This window comes from Xiphias gladius, chromosome 3 (genome assembly GCF_016859285.1).
Source record: "Xiphias gladius isolate SHS-SW01 ecotype Sanya breed wild chromosome 3, ASM1685928v1, whole genome shotgun sequence".
Classification (NCBI taxonomy): Eukaryota; Metazoa; Chordata; class Actinopteri; order Istiophoriformes; family Xiphiidae; genus Xiphias; species Xiphias gladius.
The window spans coordinates 21,928,463-21,953,056 of NC_053402.1; the positions used below are offsets into that span (position 1 = coordinate 21,928,463).

Genomic DNA, 24,594 nt, shown 5'->3' on the forward strand with positions numbered 1-24,594 from the left:
GACTGGTGAGAAACTGTTTTTGGAGAATTGTTTTTAATCCTTTCTTTGCATTTAGTAGTTATGATCAAGAGTGATGGCTCATCGCTGCTGTCAGGAGAAAAAGTTCAGATCCGAGGGAATCGGTCTGACTCTATAGAAAGCATTTCTTTTCCTTTAAGAGATCTTTTAAAAAAGAATATGAACTGAAGAAAGGTAACTTACAGAATATATATGTATATGTGATATGCATATACACACATTCATATAATCCTATATGAATTTCAAATGTTTTAAGAGATAATAAATTGTTAGAATTATAATAAAGATACAGAAACAAAGTTCTAACTTATGTTTGGTGATTTCTTGAGTGAGACAATGGTTTCTCAACATTTTCTACTTAATAGGTCCCAAATTTGTCATCACCCCAGCAAATAGTTGTCTAATTGTCATGTGAATTTGGCTTTGGCATAAAACTGTACCGTGTTAAATAAAACTGAGGCAGATCAAATGGATTATAGAGTTAATTTCAAATCTAATTTTACGTAAGAAATACAACGTGCACCACTTGTAGGTTCTATAAATCGTCTGCAACCTCATCTGCACACGATTCTACCCCAGGGCGGGAAGTGTTGCGGTAATGCTTAAGATCACAGCCTGCAGAGTACAGCGTACACGGGGTACTGGTGAAATACCTACTAGGTATCTATTGGTAGGTGCAAGGCAAGAAGTACAGGAAATAAGGGTTTAATGATTTTGTGTTTAAGAAGGACTTGGAAATGAATGATACCCTCAGTAATTATTTAATTAACCAGTAAATATTCACAGGATGCAGACAGTACAGTAAGGCACCAGTCTATGTGAGAAACTTTCATTTGGAAAAAAACAAAACTTTATATAAAGTTGACTTTTTTTTTCTCTGGTAAAAAACAGTAAAATTTCTAGGTTTCTCAGAGAACATATGTATTTTTGATCTGACCATATGACAGGACATAAAAAGTTTTCAAATTTAATTAAAAAAAAATGCAAAATACAGATTGCATTGCAATAAACGCCATAACCTTGTTTTCACCATTTTATCCGTATCCTGTAATCATTCAATTGGTATTTAGTATTTGCAGAATAGTTACTGTATATTTAGTTTCATCCCTTATTTCCCCCCAACTTGTCGAATTACTTTATATTTCCGTAGTTGTTTTGGTACAGATAGCCCCTATACAGTAAACACACTGATTTGTAGGCTATGATCTAGAGTGTGGCCATTGTTGCTCACGTATGCCAAAATTAGTTTACCTTGAAACACACCTTGTGTTAATGACTTTGGGTTTTGTCATTTAATTTACACCTAATAAACAAACCAACTAACAGAGTGGTCCACAAGTTATTTCCTCATTTCAACAATGCACTGTTCCTTACTCATAATATATTTAGAAAAGAATAAGAAACAAATGAAGATGCTGAGTTTTATTTGATTAGTCAGAGCAAATACAGGATAAAATTGAGTTTAGAAAAAAAAAAAAGGATTGCACCAAAAACATAGGAAAATGACATTACAACATGGCTATAAGGCAGATGATGTCTGTGGGAGGACCAGTACCTGAAAAAACAGGAAAAGAGCTGTCAGGCAAACAACTCAAATGCATAATCATAATCCTACAAGGTTTAAACAAATGTTTTTAGCCATCATCATCATCATCATCATCATCTCAGACTCTGCCTTGTCAGGGGCAGAGCTGCACTTCTATCACCACTGATTTTCTGAGCCCAGTGCAATACATCACAGAGATGAGCATTTACAGAGTGTCTGCTATTAAAAGGCCAAGAGGTGTGACATTATGACACAAACCTGATTTAAGTCCAGTCTCGGAGTGGCTCCACTTTTTTAAAAGACCTGTAAAGACAAAAGCAAGTGTTAATGTGTTGTTAAAATGGTCTCGTTCGACCCTCATTGGTTTATTTTCTCCTCAGAAACTCTGGCTTGTCAGGGCCAAAGATGCACATCGTCTCCATATGGTCTCAGAGCCCAGTGCTAGTCATCAGGGGAGAGGGACAGCTTGAATCCACGCAACTCAAAGCAAATCAAAGTTTCTGAGTTTAGACAACGTGCAGAAATGAATAATCCATGCACGTAATGGAAAAGCACTGGCTTGCAGTAGCTTATATGTAAAGCACAGCTAGTTTCACTACAATACTCTCCTACACATCTTAGTAAAGCAAAAAAACTTCACTTTTAGTATACAATAAGACGGTTAGGTCCCTTTTCGACGGCGATGTTGCACTCGAAGCAGACTACTTGAAACAGTATTGACTTCTAACGAAGACGCATTGTGGCAGGACGCATCGATTCTTGCTTCTTCACACGAAAAGTCCCATAACCGCCGGCCACGATGAACAAGGGCCCTTTAAGTCTGCTTCGAGTGCAACATCCCTACGTCTCTAGTCACAGCACCCTAGCTATTCTTCTGCCCAATTTACCCAATTAAAAGTTCCGTCTGTGGTGATCCACGGAGGTGTTAGTACACCGTCATATCTGACTTGACTCTCATGGAGTTCATGGTTGTCAGCGGCGTGTTCATAGCCCCCTGGTGGCCACACCTCATTACAGCACCTTTGTTCACCAGAAGATGTTTTTTTTTTTTTTTTTAAATGTGGCTGCCTCCACAGTTGTTAGAGCTGATGGTTGCCATGACAGCATTTATAAATATGAGGATTTTTTTTTTTTAAACATACCTTTCTGAGCCCAAGCCGAGTCCAGTCTAGAGGCAAAGTTGACGGTGACCTGAAAGGACAAAAAACACGCGTCAGTCCTGTGTTTCCGTGACCGGAGCTTTCGACCGACAGTACAGAATTGTCTCCTCAGAAACTCTGGCTTGTCAGGGCCAAAGATGCACATCGTCTCCATGCGGACTCAGAGCCCAGTGCTAGTCATCAGGGGAGAGGGACAGCTGGAATCCACTTGCTGTTTTAGATAATATTAGGTCTGCGACTAGAATGATTATTTGCGCCATCGATCAGTCTGCGCGTGATTTTCTTAGTTAAATGCATTAGTTCAAATCTTTTTGTACGATTAACAGTCCCTAACTCTAAAATGCTAATTTTACCATTACATAAATTGGAGAAAGAATTTTTCACAGTGGAGGAGCAGGAACAAGGAAAATTCTGGCATTTCAGCTTTATATAAAAGACTTCAATCCAATGCTTAAATCAATTATGGAAAACTTGCCTCTTAGTTTTCTGTCAATCAACTAATCGCTTCAGCTCTAGATAGTATACGTGATTTAAGTCATTGTTTAAGTGTTATAAAATGCAATAATTCATGTTTGTTTTCTGCTCCTTATCTTATAGTGAGTGACTTTCTGTAGAAAATCACGCTTTTAGCTATCATGCTAACAGCGCCTGAAAGGCTTCCCACGTGGAGGTAGGCCCGCAGTGTCGCCGCTTGTCCGGCTATACGCTCATGTATGTTCATATATGCTCATATATGCTCAGGTGTGCTTGGACAAACGTCAATAAATGGCGACCACCAAACCCAATTCAGAAATGTGTCATTTACAAGTTGCCATGTTCAATACCAGACACGACGAGTCCTACATGTGACCAAAGGCTTCGAGTGGTAGCCGCATGTCACCGTGTCAAATTCGGCAAACTATTTATCCAACACAACCGGCTTATATTTACATTATCCGCTCAGGTTTGACAAACTGCTCCTGCTATTTATTGTTGCTGGAGTTGAACCAACTGAATTAAGTTTTAACGTACATTCTAAATATGCAGCAATTCGCAGCAGTGAATGTTAACGTTGTCCGTTCACGTAACAGAAAGGCGGCAGTTTGTGTGTAACCAGCTTTTACTACAATACCCATCTAAATACATCTCCTTACGAAAATAAACGGCACATTTAGTTAAATTTACGACGTTAACTTACAAGTTTCACCAGCTCTGGCCGAGGAAGACCGTGATCAAGGGGGACTGCTGCTGCTGCTGCTGCTGCCGACTGCCGGAGCTGCTTCTTCCTCTTCTGGATCTCGGCGGTTGGGAGCCAGCAAATGTGTATAACCGTGTTACCGCCACCTACTGGACCGGAGTGGAGCGTGGAGGAGCAAAAAAAAAAAAAAAGGTCAAAATTCTTCTTTGCCTTCTTTAAAACTGCCTTGATAAATGACCGTACATTTGTATTTGCAATATAAATTTACATGCTGTGTGTGCAGCACGGCCTAAAAATACCTCTGAAATTGAAGTGATCTGCAGGAAGAGTGCGTGAAAATTAATGAATCCAGAACAGCAAGACTCTTGGCTGGCTGCAAAAAGCATTCGTAAGCTGTGACATCTGCCAAAGGAAGGTTACTAAGTACCGACTTAGTAGGGTTTAGGATGCCCAAACGTTTGCACATGCCACAATTAGTGTTAATTTTTGTTCTCTTTTTTTGTTTTTAACTAAATGTGATAAAAAGTAACAGCCCATTAACATTTGATGAAAGTTTAATTTTTAAGGTCTGTTTTCTGCAGAGGGTGTATTTAATTTTTTTTTTTAATTTCAGTATAGATAGATAGATACTGAATATCTCTGTGGCCACCTTCCATTTGAAGGTGTTCAGTGGTGTGGGCTCCAGGAACTGCTACGTGCAAGGCAATGGCCACGCACAGAGAGAGCCGAAATTACTTATATCCACTTTATTTATCAGTCCCATACAATTCACAACAAATAAATGCAAATAGTTAATAGTTTTACCTCTTGCATTCACACACAGATAGGATACATTAGTGATTTGTTGGAAATGATCATCATTAGACAATGCCCCCTGGTGGTTGCAGTGTGTCACTACACTGTAAATTTTTTGTTAACCAGAAGTACTAAGATGTCATCGCATTTTCCATGTCTACACTGTCAGATCTAAGATCGGGTGAAAGAAAGGAGGACTGCAGCAGGTTTAAGAAAACTTCAGGCATTTTCCTCTCTGCATTAGAGTAACTTGAAAGAGTGTGTACCTAGCCACTCATTACCTTCCTATACAATACACCCGCTTCAGTACAAAGTAGCCAGTCCGTGTGCGTTTATAGTCATGAGTATTTCTGCCTTCCGGCGGCCACAGTGTATCGGTGCAGTGGTATTAACTAGAGGTAGTGCCATGCTTGCTGCCTCTGACTAGATGTTAGTGGAGTGCAGTTGCAGACACTCACTGTTACCACTAGAGGGCAGAAATACTCAAGATTACAAACACAAGCATGTTGACCTTGTCATGAAAAACCGAAGCAAAAGAAAAGAGAGTATGTAGATTAACGCCCTTTACGACATTTTCCCATTTGGTATGAAAATTTTACCAATTTTCTAATGTCAAAGGGCAGTTTTATTGTGCCCTCTAGTGGTCACCATGCATAACTATGTATGTATACTAAAAAAGTTGCAGTTATTCCCCGTGGCCACTAGAGGGCACATCATAAATGCATATATTCATTTTGTTAATTGTTCGCTTTTTCCACTGACCTTTGACCCGTCGGCAGTCTTTTCAACCTGTCTGTATATTGATGAGTGTTTCTGCCCTATAGCGGGCCACACTGAGTACGCAGTCGCATTGAAATATTTTAGCTCGAGACCTGAAAAACAAAGGTTTTACAATGCGACCAGCAGAGGGCAGTGTATTACTAAAATTATAAACACTCTGATTTGACGAGGTTGCAGCTTTCGTCCTGAGCGCCTGAGTCAGCGATTGTGGTCTGGAGTCAATAAGAGGTTTCAAAGCTGATGTGTCGCAGCGAGATGAATCAGTACCTCACATAAACACCAAACACAGCCGCGTCACAACAGCAAAAGGGTGTGGTCCTCACACCTGCCTCCCACCTGTCAAGAATGTTTGCTGCTGGCTTTAAATATTGGCCGAAAGATCTGCCAAAATATTTGAAGCTAGAGATGCAAACTCAGTTTCAAAATGATCGGTTGATATAATTAGAGCTACAGCGATTGAAAATTGACATTCGAAAAAAGAAACTAATCAACAACTATTTTGATAATCTTAAAATATTTGCTAGTTCCAGCTTCTCAAATGTCAGGATTTTACACTTTTCTTTGTCATATACTATGATAGTAAACTGAACACTTTTGGATTCTGGACTGATGATCGAATAAAACAAGCGAAATCGAAATTGATTACCTTGGGCTTTGGGGATTTTAACCGGCCTTTTTACACTATTTTCCGACATTTTGTGCACAAAACAATCAACTGTTTAATCAGCAGACTAATCAAGATTGAAAGTACTTGTCAGTTGCAGCCCTAGATTTAATAGGACCTTAACTGAACAAAATATAGGATGGCAACAGTGAGTTCACTTACATACATTTTAGACTCACCGTTTCCAGGGTCTTGCATTGAATCCGTCTTTACAGCTGGAGGACCAAGGTGTGGCCGGAGGATTTCGCCATTTTGAACGTCAGATGCTCCAAAACTATTCATTATTTTAAACACACCTACATGCGCTTCACTGTTTGGTAGAGCTTTCCCCCTAAACAACATTCAGGTGGGAGAATGAGAGCTGGCCAGCTAAGGTGACACCTTACGGGTGGCCCAAGATACCTTTGCCCTTTCAAAAAACCTGACGAAGCCTGGTTTGATTCAGTCTTTTCTGCATGGATCCGTTGGTCAAAACTGATATTTCATTCACATCACAGGCTGTGGGAAAGCGCAGTTTGTTTAGAAAAGAGCGCTGTATGAACGTGTGTGTGAGTGGTTGAATGTGGCATTGGGGTAAAGCGCTTTGAGTGGTTGATAAGACTAGATAAGTGCAGTCCATTTACCATTTACCATCACTGTAATCAAGATTAATGTACTCGCTTGCACTTGGCAAAAACATTTTTAATCAACACTATTTTCAAGTGTACTGTCCACTTTTTTACTTTACTTGGTAGGATATGAATAATTGGCGCTTTTAAAGTGAATAAAATCAGAATTTATTTATAGGAGCAACAACATTCCTTTGTAATGAGACAGTATTTTCTTCAGCTGAATTTTAAAGACGAATTTACATCAATATATTTTAACAAAGTCAACATGTGCCTTCTTTAATCAAACATTTCAGGGGTATTTGTTTGATAAATAATCGTAACTCTGACGTGGAGAGATTTACAGTCTTCCAAGGCTTGTTATTTTTAACATCACTTAATGGGGACCTTATTCCACTTGTTGACATTTTCTTTCTCCTATAGCTATTATCATTTTAATTACAGGATCTGTCAGTGTCGTCATGATATCCGTCTACTATACTTCCAGATTTGATTATAGGACTACTAACGTAGGATTAGTATTTCATAAGAGCAGGTCACACTTGGGCGTAAGCACTGAAACCTATACAAACTGTCTAGTTATTTACATGGCATGTTCTGGCATGACAGAGTTTCACAAGTTTGGCATAGCATGAAGCGATATGTCACCGAGACCGGGATACAGTACGCGAGTGTGAACAATTCTTCTTCAGGGGCCCCTGACTTCAAAGTAGCCCTGACTTAAACACAAACACACACACACACACACACACACACACACACACACACACACACACACACACACGTGCATACACACAGACACACACACACACACACACACACACACACACACACACACACACACCGGATGTATTCTCCAGCTGTGGAGGCAGGCCAACCAAACGATCCCAAGGGAATGTTGTGGGGAGGGAAAAGGGGTTCTGAAGACAAGAGGGATAAAGTTTCCCTTATCTGGTCATGCTGCTTTGTGTTTCTATGTAAAATAGTAACACATCGTTAATGGGCCTATTAACACACACACGTGGGTGACTCGACCATTGTCTGACTCACCTAGACATGCACACACACACACACACACACACACACAAACAAACACCAACAAAATTGGCACACTTTATTAACACTGCCCTGAGGGAGGTAAAGCGAGAGGCGATCCCCAACAAGTGGTGAAATACAAAGAACAAGAGTTTCCTGCAGCTGTTCTGGAGAGAGAGAAGAAGAGAGAGAGAGAGAGTTGGACGGAGGGAGGGAGGGTGTGAGGGAGGAGAAGGAAAAAAAGAAGCCAACTCATCTGACACAAACAGTGGGCCAAAGAAAGGGGAAGAGCTGGAGCAGCACTATCCAGAACGAGTGGAAAATCCAACTTGGAGAGGGTGAGGAAGAGTGTAAAGAAGACAAGTCAGGAGGAAAAAAGAGCCTGAGAGTCTGCACAAAGGTTGGATAGAAAGAAAAAAAAAGTTTAAACCGGCCAAACAAAAGGAGGAAAAAGGGGGCAGAAGCAGAGAGGGCCCCCACTTTCAGAGAGGTAAGGAACTTATTAGCCTGCCATAAGATGAACGGCTGCCTTTCAGAGAGATCTGAAGCAGTGATCGAGCTCCTATTTCTGCTCTGTGTGTTCATTTGTTACTATATATTTCCTCTATGCAATGTGTGTGTGTGTGTGTTGAGTTATGTGTGACAGATGAAACGGGGACAGGGGGAGGAGTGAGTGAGTGTGCCAGAGTCCGTGCAGGAGACAGGGGTGAAAGAGTTTGGTTGGTTGGAAAGCTCCAGATGGGCTCTTATAACCCAAACGAGCTTCAGGTTTAGTTGGTTTTTGTGAAGTTTTTTCATGCGGGAATTTAGAGTTTTAGATACTGGAAAGTCTGGACCAGGTCACTAGCAGGCTTCATAAGGAGACCTTTGAAAACTGGGGGAACAAATATCCTGTCTGACCTACCAGGAGATTATAAAAAGTCTGGAGGACCCATGGTGGAATCAGATCTGTGCTCATAGGTGGTAAGTTATACAGAATATACTCTCTGCTGCACTTAGAGGACGGCGAAGTAGTATGCAAAGGGATGAACGTGATACATACTGTATTTTAACACCTACTTTCAGTTTTTTGTAGGTCAATGAAAGTCAGGAATATAGTTAGGAATGCGGGGGTATGCCTCACACACATCTGAGGGGACTCAGGGAGCCATTTCCAAACTGCAGTCGGGCAACTAAACTTTGTTTAACGGATATAGTTTTTAAAACTTCAGACTTAAGTAGGAAACCTGGGTCAATCCCACCCTCTTAGAGGACATTTAAATTGATTATAAACGCCCACAAAACATACTTCAAAGGCCTGTGTGGCCATCAAATCGACTCCAGTAGATAAAGAGCTGTACACCGCACTTTCTCTTGCACATAGACCAAAGCATAATACCTATAGAGAGTATGAAATCATATTTGAGAGGCATGCAAGTTGATCACAGCTTTGCTAGAAGGTTAAAGTTTACATGTATCTTTAAAGTGTAAATCTTGGAGGTTGGAGACTGCTCAGCAAAACTTGCGGGAATGCATCACATTACGTGATATTAGGCAGAGACAGCAGAGCTCCCCCACCCCCACCTTCCTCCGAAAACTCCGACACAGTCATACCCCGGGGAAAGCCAATCGGCGAGGGGGACAGGAAGTCCAGGTCAAGGGTTAAAAGGGTGGCGATTTTTTTTTTATTTTTGCGACCTCCTGCAGATCTTGGAGGCCGTGTCACCGTTGGGACCTCAGCGGCAGAGATACGACAGCGGAAGGCGGAGGAAGATCCCGGCAGGGAGAGGCAGGGCATTATGCTCTTAGAGGCTCATGTGATGCCCCGTGAACAGCACGATGTTGAGGAAAATCATCGAATCTAATTGTGCGTCTAACAGAGCCACGAGGAGAGATGGCTGAGGGGAGGAAAAACATGCGAGACATGAGGGCTATGTCTGGGTGGAGTTCAGCTTTGGGTGCATCGAGGGGTTTGGAAAACACCAGAAGGCGAAACTGCTGTGCGTTGAATATTTCATTGGAAAAGTTTGTTTTTCAGAACTGGAGCCAAATGAGCATAAAGTAACCTTCGTCACATATCCTGTATCCAGATCACTTAATTTTGAGTGAGACAGAACTCGCGAGCTTTTGACTGTTGGCTGGCTTAAGAGCACACGAGCAAGTGTGCAGGTGTATCTTTTTACAACAATAAAAAAAAAAAAAACAGACAGGGCCACCAGCATGGCAAGAAAGTGGGTGCGAAGGATTGGATGAGCGCTGACCTTTAGCCCCCGTTTATTTTAGGCTAGCTCATGTTTCAAAGCCGGAAACGATGGGAGAGGGCAGTCCTTCCTCGCCTCCATTCACTGTACGCCTCCCGGTTCAAATTTACTGTACGCGTCAACTTCCACCTATTTAATACAACTCAGTCACTGACACATGTTACATCTGCTGCATGTCTTCGCACTAGTCCTGACAAGAGTGTGAGTGACAAGCCACTGGATGAAGTGGAAATTGCGGATTTGATTTTAAAAACACGACGGCATAGTGTCAAGTCATGGTGTAACAACTCGAACACTACAACACCACAGAGCGCCTGAAAAGCACTTGGCAAGTGAGCAAAGCAGCAAAGAGAAACGGTGAGCTAAAAAGGAACGGATAAAAGGTTTAAGTAGGTAACTAAAATTAATGGATAAAGGTGGAGGAAATGGTTGGTCTAGAGTGATGGATGAATGACGAAAGAGTTTGCTAAACGTAACCCGGGAAATGATTCAGCCAAAGCGACCTAAACATTCATTGTTCAATTGTATGAAAAAATACTGTAACAGCCACTTTTATGTCCACTTGTTCAATCACTTAGTTGATGTATTGGTTCTTGGGTTCATATGACAAGGGTGTAGGGTATGTCTGACACTGGACATTTCCTCCTAGCGCTGGATTAGAGGAAATGACTTCCTAATAGATGTGTGGTTCTTCGCTGACTCCCATTTGGAGGATTTGTGGTGGCGGTTTAGTTCTGAATTTGATGATTGTCCACAAAGTAGTTGGAGAGATAATAAAATCTGTAATCAGTGTAGTTCTTATACATTCTCTGACTTGAGTAACTTCCGATTGACTGACATTAAAGTAGGTTTAAAATGGTTGAGAACCTCCCTCAAGGAAGGTTTCTTTTTTCATTTTTTTTGTTCATATTGTAGCTACAAAGCCCCCAAACCCTCATAACCTACGTGTGGAAGCTGATTACAGAAAGGTCAGTGTGCAGATTAGAGGGCCCCAGAGTGATACCACGGTCTGAACTGATCATATATTCTTTACTCTCTCAGAGAACAGGATGTCGACGCTGCCATCAGAAAACAGCCCTGAAGATGCCAACAATCGCAGCTTCTGGATGGTAAGAGCGTGTGTGTGTGTGTGTGTGTGTGTGTGTGTGTGAGGCTGTGTCTTTGTCTGTTTGCCTGTTTAAATTCCGATGGGACAGGGGAGATACACAAGATAGCTGTTCCCTTGCTCTCTCCAGTCTCAGTGACCTTCCAGTCAAAATAGACTCAACCGTTTTCTCATTCAGGCTAAGTATCAGTGTAAACAAGGCTGTGCTTTCATTTTTAAATCTGAATAGTAGCCATTGTACACTTTGAACTGCCTTGCTTGGGTCTAACTGTGCTCAGGGAAGGTTTTTTTTTTTTGGTTATAGTCTCCGGCTCATTAGGTATTTGATTGTCTGTGTTTTTGCTTGACAAAGTAGTCTGCTCGGAGGTCACGTCTCTGGGGATCCGGGATGTGTTTTTTTTTCCATTCTCAGCACTCTCCGCAACATCAGTGTTCTGCTACAGAACTACTGCTTGATATTTTTATTTGTGGTGTCTTCTGCTGGATAAGGGAGAGTTTCAATAACGGTCGGGTTTTCACTTCCTACACTGAGACCTTTTGCATTTTTTAAACGTTACATTAATCTGGCAGATGGATTCGTCCAAAATGATTTAAAAGAATAGTTTGAAATTTTTGGGAAATACGCTTTCTTGCAGAGAGTTAGATGAGAAGATTGAAACCATTCTCATGTCTGCTAAATTAAAACGTTGTATCTTGTTTGTATAATCTGCACAAAAACCGCAGCTTAAACGACATGTTACAGTTTTAGAGGAGGTAATGTGGTGGACTATTTCTTGGCCAAGACAAGACCCCAGTGTTATTTGGTGAGCTTTAGAGGTGCTGGCCGCTGGAATTTGTAACCATTGAACGGAGCCGGGCTAGCTGTTTCCAGGCTTTGCGCTAAGCTAAGCTAACTGGCAGCTGGCTGCAGCTTCCTACTTAAAGGGGCAACGTGTAAGAATTGGCCCATCGTCGAATTCATACTCCAAACACTAGGGGGCAGTGTTAGCTTGAATAAATCTAACCTCAGCGTAGAGCAGTTGTTGACATGTTGCCAAACATGCCAACATTAGATCTTAACCATCATGTCGCATAAAATGATTTAGTGAACTATACTTGGAGAACAACGACTGATAAATTCAAAACCAGGACCAAGTTCAGACCCTGAGTGCAACATGTTTTTGACAGGATACTGATAACACAAGAGGTGATGGCACACTATTTCATAGCTCTAACCTAGAGGGAATAAAGAACAAAGATAGAAAGAATAATGAATTATATCAAATAAATAACACATTTATCACTTTTCACAAATAAACGGTAATGAACGGTAAATGCTGCGGTGAAGCTTTAGATCGTCCCATCTTCAGCACACTTCACCATCTCATTGAGAATAATTCAAGGGACGTGATAACCCATGATGAAATACACTGACGGCAAAAGCTAAACTGATTTTCGGCTTAATCTCAGAATAAATTCTAAGAAATGTCTGTGACCTTTTTAAAATGTTATTCCCAATGACTGTTCCTGTTCTAATCAGGCCAGATTTGAACCACTCCAGCTCAGCAGCAACAACAAACATCATCCTCATGGACTAGAACGGCGCACTGCGCTCCGAGACGCAGCTCTGTTTTGCTACCGTGCAAACACTTCCAACATTCAGAGTGCCTGACTATCTAATTTGAGTGTGCTACAGCTTTAATTTTGGCTTTGTCTCCCGTTGGCCGCAGCGAGCTGCCCCACTTTCATCTCTCCCCTCCTGTAATTTTGGCAGCCTCCTGTTGCGTTGGATGTGTTTCCAGGCCCGTTCCTGGAAACACCTGCCGTCTTCCTGCCGTCACGCTCAAGGGCTGTCTGTCATTACACTGCAAAGTCAAACTCTTCTGTTTTGTATTTGCAAAGTCAGTCAAGAGGAAACTCAGTTCCAGGTCCCATATTACACCATCCCCTTTGCCCTGTGATCACCATCAAGGCACGGCATGGTCGGGCTCTCATGTTGTGCAGCAGACCTGTAAAGTCAATGCTGGACTGGACTGATCTATTTATCTTATGAGGATAAAGATTTCTGTCAGGGGATCTTTTTCTCTGTCGTCCAGTGCTGTGCACTGGCTCATAAAGCGGGCATGTTTTGTTAAAGACACTTAGGATGGAGATTAATATAAAATTTGGCATATAAATTGTTTACTTCTGCTACTGCTATCAATACTACAGCTGCTGCTGACATAACTACTGCTGATTCTGCTACAACATGTACTGTTTTGAACTATCACTGTTACTATTCTGTGACAGTAACAGAATAGTTACTGGTAGCACACATACTACTACTGCTGCTGCTGCTGCTGCTAGTACTACTACGACTCTTTTACTGTGAGCATTAGTAGCTGTAACATCCTTATATAAAATCCTTAGTACATCCAGCTGTCATCGTCCCATCCACGATTAGCGCAAAGATCAACCACCAGTTATTACAGAAAACTGATCCTCAGCTGACTCATCGTGAGAATTTGACAGTTTAATGGCACGAGAGACAAAAAAAAGTGACTTTCTACACTTTACAGTCTGGATATGATCAGTGGTACTTCTCAAATGTGATTTTTTTTTCAGCAGGGGGGCCGAGGCCATTTTCCTCAGTGCTGCGTTTTGTTGCTTGGTCAGATTCTCTAGTAGTGGACTTGTATCTGCCCCAGAGATTGGCCAGCTGAGTCTTTGCAGCATTGCCGCTGGCCTCAAACTGGATTCCTCAGCTGTTTCTGTTTAATTCTCAGAGGAATGAGGAGATTTAGTGCAAACCAAAACAGAGGCAGAGAGAAGGAAAGTAAGGCAGGAGATGAGAGAGAGAGAGAAACAGCGGGGGGGGGGGCACTGATGAGAAGGACCCTCATTTGATTGTGGTAAAACTACAGTGTGAGACTACAGTATTTCATTAAAACCACATTGAGTGCTGTGATTGCTTTCTTCCAAGGCTGTCAGTGTAAATATAAATCACTTTTACAGTCCGGGTGCACGTTTTTGTACAGGCTGCATTCTAATTTATAACCTCCTTAAAATATGTGTTGACCAGGTGACACTCGAAGCCTGTGGAATAACGAAACAAAATGTGTCCTTGGAAGTGTGAAAGCACAAGAACAGGAACAATCATTTATATGGGAAATGCATATGTCGCATACCTTAAACGATGCAGTGACAATATGGCAAAGTGCTACCAAGAGCTACAATTGGGAAAACATAAGAATGTCTATAAGTGAATTAAGTACAACTTTATTTTCTGTTGGCGATGTCCTAGATCTTGATTGATCTAACTACCTAATTGTAGCAGAAAACATACTGCACATTTGTTTTACAATTGCTGCCAGCGCCACCAATATGTTTTAACATATAAAGACTTAACCGACTGACCTTTCCTAAGCACTTACATTTAATTAACCACTAATTGAGAGCCCCGGTACAATCGAAGAGCTTTCAATTAGTGGTAAAATACAAAGATTTAGGTCTATGGTAAGATACTCTGACAAACACAGAGTCATTGTGGGAAGCAAAGGTCTGCTCACAATTGAGAACGGGCAGTTGTTACTCTGGAGAAGTCGCCAAAAAGAAAAAAAGAGAAAAAAGAAAAGAAAAGAAAAGTGAGAGCATTGTAGCTCGCAGAATCAAAAGGCATCAAGAAAATGAGGAAAGCTGTGCACTGGGTACCGTGTGTAATGTATTTAGTGTGTATGAAAAGCACGCAGACAGTGATAGTATCAGGTAAAAGGCAGACATACAATATGCTGGTGCGGGTGTAACAAATAACATTGATGATGGCGTTTAGCTTTCCTGCGGAGCCGTGTCAGGGAGCCAGCATGCGCAACCCCGGTCACTGGGAGCTCCGCTGCTGATGCGGTCGATAAGCGAAAGCGTCAGCCGCGAGACAGCCCTGCCTCATTTTGTGATTTTATGGTATTTGCGTGTGTCGCCGCAGATGATTAAGCGCGACAATGACATCATATATCGTGTGCAGAAACTGTCAACCAGCTGTCTAACTGTGTCGGTGACTAACAGCTAGAGTCTGACAGAAAGTGAAAAAAGAGTGTAGGAGTGAGCGCTGAGTAGGAGCTGACGGCGGCTGCCAGGAAAATCGCGGAGAGATTTCCAAATTCCACATCCACAAACAACACACTTGCTTCAGATATGTTATTACGCTCGGGGCCTTGCCTCTGCTGCCCTCCTGTCCCCCTTCTCCTCCCTCTCCGTCTGGCTTTTTATGGCCAGGCCTCGTCCCCATGTCCAGCGACCACACCCCACGCCGCCGTCGGCATTACCGCTTACCGCAGGACGACTTAATGCCAGTAAAGTGTCACTTGTAGCATGTGTGTGTGTGTGGGGGGGGGGCTTAGACGGCTGGAGCAGTGTCACAGCTTTGAAAGGAGACGAGGGCGCGAGCTGGACCTTGTTCCGACTAACTGACCTGGGAATGTGATACCGAGCAGTAGTGACTGTTCAATGTCGTTGTCAAACACAGGTGTAACTAATAACATTTAAGAATGGCTACATCCCACGTAGCGGCTCCTGTTCCAGTTTTGGTTCCAGTTTTGGTTTTGTGCATGCCGGCTAACTGGCACAACTTACTGGGATGTCTAAATGGAACAGAGCGGTCATTAAAGGAAAAGGTCAACATTTTTGGAACTACACTTTTCGCTTCCTTAATGACGAATATGTAGCCGGAGACAGGAGCCCGTTAGCTTAGCTTAGCATAAAGACTTGAGAGAGAAAAAACAAAGGGGATATAACATTTTACTGGGTGAGTTTTCGAGGTGCTGGCGAGCAGATTTTGTTACCTTTGGACAGGGCCAGGTCTAGCCGTTTCCCCCTGTTTCCAGTCCTTACGCTAAGCTAAGCTGACCAGCCGCTGACTGTGGCTTGATATTTAGTGTACAGATGTGAGAGTGGCATCGATCTTCACGTCTAACGCTCTGCACGAAAGCAAATCGGACTATACCTTCCATGTCATCAGTCCCACTGCTTTCCCTGCTTTTGACAGTATAGTCAAATATCAGCTGTGAGAAAAGGTCTATTGTCGGAGTATTAGTGGTTGCAGTCGTAGTAGTTAGTAAGTGACAGGTAGTCCTAGTACTTATAGTAGCAGTTGTAGTACTGTAGAGGTATTTCCAAGATGAAACTAAGATTGAAAACTAAGGGTGATACTTTTACTGTTGTAGTACCTGAATTATCAAAATTACAGGGAAGCCAAATCAGTAAAACGTCCTAAAAATCACTTGTTTTCATGGGCACTTATATACAATAATAACTGTTTTTATGTTCCATGTTGTCTTTCTGTTTTTTTGTTGCGCTTTGTAAAGCACACCATTGTTTTGAAAAGTGCTACATAAATAAAGTGTAATCACTAGAAAGAGCAGGAGTACTATACATAGTACCAGTATTGTGGTTGTACTGTTGTAACATTGGAGGTTGTAGTTTTAATATGTCTATTATAACATTATTAGTATTAGAGGTACTATTCATAGTAACGGTAGTAGTAGAAAAATTAATGATAACAGTATAAGTAATAGTACTAGTAGTAGTAGAACCATTTTAATGTTCAGGTTTACTTTTTAAATTAGATTTGTCTAATTCAGTTTATGATCTACATGCTGTTTCCACTCTGCCAGGAATAAACTGTGAGCAGATGTATTTTGTATTCTCTAGCAGTGAAATGGTGAAACTGAAAAGAAAGGAAACCAGAAGACTGTAATAAAAACTGACGAAAAAAAAAAAAAAGTCCACTTTCGGCTTTTTCAGTACAGAAAAAAAATGGTTATTGGGTATTAGTATGAGGGTGTAAAGCACAAAGTTCACTGAACCTCGCTCCTTATTTATCTGGTGTGAACAGTAGATCTTCCCCTCTCTTTGTGTCCTGGCAGCCTGGGAACTATCAGCGCACTGTGAAGCGAACAGAAGATGCCTTCCAGGCCTGTAATGACATAGTGGCATGTTTCCAAGAGCGAGCTCGGGTGGAGAGGCAGTACGCCCAGCAGCTCAGTGAATGGAGCAACAAGTGGAAGCCAGTAGTGGACTCCAGTAAGTACAGTGACTGCCACCCCAGCTAATTTGGTCTACGACACGATGAACGTGTAAACAACTGATTTTCATTTGCTGTTCCATCTAAATGGAGGCTGGCCCTCGGTACTATTTCTGAAGAAAGAAAAATGTAAGAATTTTTCATGTTCTGGTCCTCCACGTCCTCCTCCTCCCTCAGGTCCTCTTTATGGATCTCTTCTGAAGGCTTGGCAGTGTTTTCTGTCCTCTGCTGACCAGCTAGCCTCCTTACACGCCTCCATCTGTCGCTCCCTGGTGTCGGAGGACGGAGACCGGGTCAGGACCTGGCAGAAGGACACCTTCCACAAGAAGTTATTTGGAGGCTTCAAGGAGTCCCAGGACATTGAGACGGGCTTTGCACGTGCTCAGAAGCCTTGGGCCAAACGACTCAAAAAGGTCTGATTTTTCAGATTCAAAAGTCTGTGTTTTTCTTTTCTTTTGTTTTGTTCCGTTTTCAATGGAAGAATGTTATTACATTTAATGCAATTATTCTTTGATTCACAGATCTTTGTGACTCTTTTGCTATATTTTAATTTTTTCTTGGTTGTTTCCAGTTCCACGATTTCCCCGCAGTGATCCTTGAATTTCATTTTCTCTGTTTAGATACTGTTGAAGAACTAAACTACAGGTTGGAAATAATTATTAATTGGTTAAGTCAAGTTTTTTCCGACCTTTATTAATAAAAAAAATATTTCATGGTTAGAGACTTAAGATGGTTATTATTCGTTCATCCTTTTAAAAAACGGTCCTGAATCTGGTCCCTTCGGAAAGGTGACTCTTTAGAGTTTGCTATCAAAAAGACAGACTTGGTCCAAGGGATACTGTCACAAATTCTCCTCTCAATTATTTTTTTTTATTTCATTGCTCTGTTTTGTATGAACTCCTCTTACAAAATAAACAATTGTGATACTGGGATCTTAAAACGGTTTACACAGATAGAATTGTGAGGCTTTGTGCCTTCAAACAATGCGTAGTTTGTTGAGCTTTAGTGAGGATTAAACTGGATGCCACCTGAAATAAGGTACCCCCCCCCGACACACACACACACACCCATATTTAGGCTGCTGCTTGTTTTCAAGTTAACTAAACATCAAGCCCTTTTTTCCACAACTCCCCAGCTGAGATTCATTCATTCCACATACCCACCCAGTACATCCACACTCTCCTGCTGTGGTCATGGCATTTCGTTGTTTGTTTTTTTGGAGCCTTTCTCTGTCACATTCCCAACCCACATTTTCCCATGCAGCCCAGAACTTCAGGTACCTGAAAAGAGACCTTTAATTTAAGTAAATGGCCTCAATTCAAGGTCTATATTTATACCGCGGAGAGAGATAATGCATTGCTATTTAGGAATGAGTTTATTCTGGGTATCAGTAAGATGCTTTTCAAGTCGGGTTAGCTTTAAGTTGAAGTGCTTTTGCGTGGGTTGTTGGTGTCATGTCAAGTCCTTCCTTCGTAAACTACTTCTCCAGCATTTCCCTACTATATCCACTGCTGTGTACATTTACTAGGTAGTAAAGGTATGTTTTGGTTCGTCCACAGCTGGATAAAGCCAGGAGGGCGTACCATAAGGTGAGCCGTAAGGAGCAGGTAGCCAGGGAGCGAGAGGCACATGCTCAGGGAAACCCGGACGTTGCCATTGACAAACAAAAGAAGATCCAGGAGGAGAGAGAGCTGGCTCAACAGGAGGCCGAGAAGGTTCGGAACACGCTCGTTATTCTCTATTTATTGGGGTTTGACTGGAAGTGTGGACTGGTTTCCATCTGTTTCATCAGCTTAACTTGAAATAAGCTCGGTGATTAAAGGTATCCTGTGGCGTTTCTGACCACTGCTTGAGCGGTGAAGCAGTGCTGTGTGAATGGGACCCCAAACAGTTTTCCTGCTGCCTAGCAATGACAACAAAAGGCAGGGAAGAACAAGAGTCCATCTTGCGATGGGATCACACCAGCAACGACACCCATCAACATGTTGACGTGCCGACCCCTGAGTACTCAGTAGTCATTACTACATCATTACACGAGTACTCAGTACTCATGGGCTGGATCACACCCATCTTCAAACTCGGCCTTCATTTCGATCTCGACTACACACCTATAAGGTTTCGTGACTGTATCGTGCACGGTGATGACGCTATCGCCGCGGTGACTAAATCTGTCCGCAGACAGACAGAAAGACAGACAGATGGACGGACAGACACACAACTGCCAAAGTCCTCAAAACTGACTCTGTGGCAGGTCTCCCTACAGAAGGTGTCTCCAGGACCACACACACACACACACACACACACACACACACACACACACACACACACACAGACACAGACGTACACACACACACAGACTCACACAGTGGAAACCATACCAGCCACGCCGTCACGGCTGGTAACAAGACTGCTAACTAGCTCACACGACTGTGACCCGTGCAGGTTTCAAAATACTATGAAAACTGGCTTTGCAAATATTTTACGGGGGGAAAAAAGTACATTCAAGTCATTTTACTCAAATCAAGTGTAGTGGAAGGAAAGCGTAGTTTGTGTGGATATTTAATTCATGTTTGAAGTGGATGAAGTGAGGAGAATCAGGGGCTCCACACCGAGTATTACATCAAAATAAAAAACTTTTAACAAAATATGAGCAGTTTTATTTCATCTTTGGTCTTTTAGTTATAATACGCACTCAGTGTCCACTTTATTAGGTACGTCTGTGCAGTCTAATGCAGTCCAATTCTAGTGTTCTGCCATAAAGTCTACTTTTACGATGCTTATAATGTTCAGTTTTGTTTTATACCGTCGTAAAGGTGCTGGTGTCATAATGGACTGCATTATTACCTTCGCCAAGGAGGTTATGTTTTCACCCATGTCTGTTTGTTGGTTTGTTTTGGGGGGGGGGGCTATTAAATTCTGGTTAAAGGGGCAGATCCAGGAATTTTTTATCACTTTCATAAACATTTTTCCATATTCCTGTCAATATTTGGCCTTGGCGGAGCTATGCGCTCTACTGAGAGCCGTTCTCGTATTCAGAGGTGTTTCTTATATTCTGTAATAGACATACAACTGAATTTGCACATTTTCAGCGGTTTCACCAAAACCCAAACACTATCGGCTTTGTAAAGACGGATGTTACGGCAGGGCTACTGCATTGGACTGGGTTAGATTGTACTGGTGTACCTAATAAAGTGGCCACCGAGTGTAAAGCTTTTGTTCTGATTTTTCAAACATTTTTAACCTTTAATAGTCATTCTAGTTTCAGTTCTACCTTTAGGGTTAGGGTTGGGGTATGGTAACCTTAAATACTTTTGTGATTGTGTATTAATGTCTTTAAATATAATGAGAGCCAATGAGCGGTGTGTGTGAAAGTTTGACTATATTCACATGAATGTTTACAGGTTCGTGCCCGCTATGAGAAAGTCCTGGAGGAGGTGAACCGCTACGCCCCTCGCTACATGGAGGAGATGGAGTCCATCTTTGACCAATCGCAGGACGAGGAGCGGAAGAGGATTGTCTTCCTCAAACAGGCCTTCCTCTCCATCCACAAACATCTGGACATTACCAACAATGAGAGGTGAACCACAGTGCTTTGTGTGTTGGTTGTAGAAAATTTTCTTTAAACACCTAAGATGGTTTCTTCCGCTTGCGCCTGGCTAGGCATTTAGAGCAAAGTGTCTTAAAATTCAGTAAGTCGATTTCATTTAACCATAATTAAAAGCCGTTCCACCACATATTAGCATGTTAGTGTTTCTCAGTGACTAACTTCTACTCTAATAAAGGAAAAATTAGCTAAGACAGCAACTTAATTACTTTATAAAATCTGCAGGAGGCACAGGGGGATATTGGGTAGATGAGAGAAATTATATACTCTATTAATCTGCTCAATCTTTGGGTCACACTCAACTCAAAATGCTCTGGATGGCAGTGCAAGCAAATTATGTGCCAATTATTAAGTTTAAATAAGCTTTTATTAGAGTATAACCATCAGAGAGACGTCAGTTAGCAACGGCTAATGGATTAAAACCTAACCCTGGTTTCTCCTATTTTATTCGCCGCTTATCGTTTAGCGTGAGAGCCGTGTACAATGAGCTCCACAACACACTGATGGCCATCGACGAGCAAGAGGACCTTCGCTGGTGGAAAAACACCCACGGGCCCGGCATGCCCACCGACTGGCCTCACTTCCAGGTGTTTGTCCACCGTTTCTACAGTACAAATTGATGTGAAGTTTGATTCTTTACCGTCGGTTTATTGGTGTGCAGTTAATACATTAGCAATTTCTTCCAATGGGTTTTTTTTAGGAATGGACACCTGAAAAGAAAGCCAAAAAAGGGAAGAAAGACATGGAAAAGACAGGAACAATAGAGAGGAGGTGACTATAGACTCTAATGTAGATTTATCCCAAAGGAAGTTGTTATGCAGGGGTTTATGTTTTTACGCTAATTTGATGCTGTGTAGCTGTTGTGTTTTGCTGATCAAACGTCCATCTGTCTCTCTGTCTCCTCTTTTTTCTCTCTGACGCTTTTTCTCCCTCTAGTGTGATGATTGGAGGAGTGAGAGTTAGAGCTCTGTATGATTACGTTGGCCAGGAGACAGATGAGCTGTCCTTTAAAGCAGGTACAGACGCAACCTCAAACGTACAAAACCTACTGAGCTGCACTTCTGTGTACAGCATTAATTACAAACAGCATGCAGCATTATGTATATTATTGTATGAAATTATTGTAATTTGGAGTACTGTTTATAGATTTAAATTGTCTGATCATTGTCTCTTATGTTTTCAGAACTCGATTAGTTGCTTGACACAGTTTTATCTGCAACTGTTTTGCTAAAACCAATTAGTGATTGAAGTCATTTTTAAAGAGGTGCCAACAATTCGCGGGTCCCGACTCCTCAAATTGTCATTGATAATAAATTGAATATCTTTGAGTTTTGGACTGCTGGTTGGATAAAAAGACCAATTTGAAGATGTCAGTCGGGGCACTGGGAAATTTTGTGATGATTTGTCATTTTTCACTATTTTCTAAATTTTTATAGACAAATCAAGGAATCAATTAATTGGGAAAATAATCTGCTGTATAGTAGATAGGGAAAATAATAGTTAGTTGCAACCCTAATTTTTAATAAAAACGTCTTGAATTTTAATCATAGGAATAACGAAATGTCTGTTTCTCCCTGCAGGTGAGGAGTTTTTGAAGATAGAGGATGAGGATGATCAGGGCTGGTGTCGGGGGATGAAGGACGGAGGTTGGGAGGGGCTTTACCCGGCCAACTACGTGGAGGTGGTGTAGTTATCACACGCGGACTGAGAATGAAAGATCTCGTCACATCACATGCTTCGTTTCACTCCGGAGGTCGCAGCCCGGTTACATGTCAGAGAGTAAAAACCAATGAAGAGCAAAACCAAGTAGCTGTTAGCCAAAGATGTGGTCTGCATGAGAGGGCGATCGCCCTTAGAAGGATATTTGAGCATATAGAGATTTTTTTTAAAACTGCCCAGGTTGTGTAACCTCTTGAGGGATTTTCAAAAATGTTTTAATATACAACATGCAGTATGCATAGACCACTTGTATTGTATTGATAGGCTAGAAAAGAGCTATATAAGTGCAGTCCATTTGTATTGAAGCCGTATGATAAGCAATGCTTTAGTGCAAAGGAAAAAAAAGATACATTTGCTGGACTCTAAAGGTACATTCTATAACTAACCACCTGGTGCTGAAATTGCTTTACAAGACTGCTATTTTCTTTGAGCTGTTTTATGTTTTGCTTTTTTGCACCTCAAGCCATTGCTATCAAAATGCTCAAAAAGCCTCACAACATATGAGGAAAGTGATGCTAGTACTGTGATTATAGTTAATCTGAAGCTGCCGTAAAAGTGGAGCCAGCTTGATGGATGTAGTTAGCCATATGACCTGTATTTCTCTTTTGTTTTTTTGTTTTTTTGTGGTTTAAAGAAACAGGCTGAAATTTCGAGGAATGTGGTTGTTTGCTGTCTAACCCTCAGTTAGATAAAAAGATCAGATTTATCTCTGTGTGTCAAGTACTGCTAGCCTAGAAGCATCAACACACATTCCAGGGACTCCAATGCTCTCTTAGTTTGTATTTTGTTTACTTAAAGCGGCTGTGATCAGTATTTTATAATAAAAATGCATCACTCGATTACCTGTACGTGTTAGGGGTGAAAGGGGTTGATCGTAGTGGCAAACCCAGAGAGAATTATCACCCAACTCTGCAGTTCCTTTCAGCTCTATGGCGCTTAATAGGATAATTCAGGTCGCTGTTTTGGTTTTCTGCCCTGCAGCTATTGTTTTGTTTCACTCTCGCTGCTCTCATCGCCTCGATTTCGGCTGCAGCAGGCAGCTGTTTTCATCAGGGGAGCTCAACCCACTGTGCTCTACCTGCTGAGCACCGAGCAGCAGACAGGCAAACCAGGGAGCAAACCAGAGCTAAAAAAGAGAGTAAATGTTGGACTTACATTTATCAGGTGGCCAGCAACATGAATCCAAATGAATGCTCACGTTGCTCCAGGTCTGTTTGATGTGTAAAGATATGGTGGCTCCTAAGGACAAAACACATACAAAAGCAGAAGCACAAATATTAAGGAAATACACTCCAAATCCAAAAATGCTACAAATTGTGTAACACATAAACCAAAAACACAAAAAGACATATTACCTCCAAATTAAAAAAAAAAGATTATATTTTTAATTATATAATAAATATATTCTCTTTTTACTGCATCTTTTTCATTTCTGTGTTTAGCTATTTGCAGCTGTTCTTTGTTTTGGAGCATATTTCCCTTAATGTTTGTGTTTTTGCTTTTTTAATGGGCTTTGCCATTTGTAGAATATATCTTAATTATTTTGTACTTTTGCTTTTGTACGTGTTTTGTCCCTTGGGGCCACCCCAGTAAACAGGCAAATGTTTGTTTAGATATCAACCTTAAAGGTGATAATAAATCAGTCTTCCGTTCGCAGCATGTTTGCGCTGCTCCCAAGTGGCCAAAAAAAAAAATCAGTTGCTGCAGGTTTAACCAATCCAGGGTGTACTGCACCTTTGCCGTCATGGTAACAATGATAAAGATGCGGTAAAGGTTGTGGAGCGGTCGTGGATAAAAGAAGCAACGCCAATCGTTGGTTTCACACAGGAAATGAACAGCAGTCTCCTGTGTGAAGGTCCTGTGTTTCGTTGGCCCGTCCATCCACCCCAACCTCTTCCAAACACAGAGTTTGTTGCTTTATATACTACGTCACCTGACGTCCTTTTTTTGCCATTGTCATAATGACCACGGCCGCTAGAGTACACCTAACAATAAAACCTAAGTACGGGTCGCAATAAGCTGCCTGCGCAGACGACTGCAGACGACTGCAGACGACTTATGGGCTTGTGTTTTTTTCACAGGACAGTCCTGGTGTAAAAAAATATAGAA

At 41.7% G+C, this 24,594-nt stretch overlaps 1 protein-coding gene, 1 long non-coding RNA gene and 3 other non-coding genes across 8 annotated transcripts; 1 reads left to right on the forward strand and 4 right to left on the reverse strand.

The window, feature by feature from the left end:
- Positions 1-1,438: 1,438 nt before the first annotated feature.
- LOC120787917 lies at positions 1,439-3,994 on the reverse strand. The gene is made up of 4 exons (XR_005707112.1): positions 3,902-3,994; positions 2,707-2,755; positions 1,823-1,867; positions 1,439-1,573 (listed from the first exon to the last, which is right to left on the reverse strand). It is a non-coding gene; the product is annotated as an uncharacterized LOC120787917 (long non-coding RNA).
- On the reverse strand, positions 1,675-1,765 carry LOC120788517. Its single transcript, XR_005707256.1, has one exon. It is a non-coding gene; the product is annotated as a small nucleolar RNA SNORD88 (small nucleolar RNA).
- On the reverse strand, positions 1,934-2,024 carry LOC120788516. The gene has a single exon (XR_005707255.1). It is a non-coding gene; the product is annotated as a small nucleolar RNA SNORD88 (small nucleolar RNA).
- Positions 2,826-2,916, reverse strand: LOC120788515. Its single transcript, XR_005707254.1, has one exon. It is a non-coding gene; the product is annotated as a small nucleolar RNA SNORD88 (small nucleolar RNA).
- A 4,034-nt stretch (positions 3,995-8,028) lies between the features above and the next one.
- si:ch211-51c14.1 (protein kinase C and casein kinase substrate in neurons protein 3) lies at positions 8,029-22,541 on the forward strand. 4 transcript variants are annotated; one of them, XM_040124143.1, is made up of 11 exons: positions 8,029-8,273; positions 9,470-9,762; positions 11,065-11,132; positions 17,005-17,161; positions 17,340-17,575; positions 18,722-18,877; positions 20,564-20,739; positions 21,233-21,353; positions 21,467-21,537; positions 21,703-21,782; positions 22,347-22,541. In XM_040124143.1, exons 3-11 carry the CDS (start codon positions 11,073-11,075, stop codon positions 22,454-22,456), a joined length of 1,167 nt encoding a protein of 388 aa, XP_039980077.1. In that variant the 5' UTR covers positions 8,029-8,273; positions 9,470-9,762; positions 11,065-11,072; the 3' UTR covers positions 22,457-22,541. The 4 variants fall into 4 exon arrangements, with proteins under 4 accessions (XP_039980077.1, XP_039980074.1, XP_039980078.1 ...); XM_040124144.1 differs by lacking the exon at positions 8,029-8,273 and adding an exon at positions 8,320-8,746; XM_040124140.1 differs by lacking the exon at positions 9,470-9,762.
- The last annotated feature ends 2,053 nt before the right edge of the window (positions 22,542-24,594 follow it).

Excerpts from the sequence above, each read along its gene's own strand:
- si:ch211-51c14.1 (XM_040124143.1), top strand. The coding sequence starts at position 11,073 with ATGTCGACGCTGCCATCAGAAAACAGCCCTGAAGATGCCAACAATCGC. Across the intron at positions 21,354-21,466 it reads CCGACTGGCCTCACTTCCAG|GAATGGACACCTGAAAAGAA; the intron begins GTGTTTGTCCAC and ends GGTTTTTTTTAG. Across the intron at positions 21,538-21,702 it reads ACAGGAACAATAGAGAGGAG|TGTGATGATTGGAGGAGTGA; the intron begins GTGACTATAGAC and ends TTCTCCCTCTAG.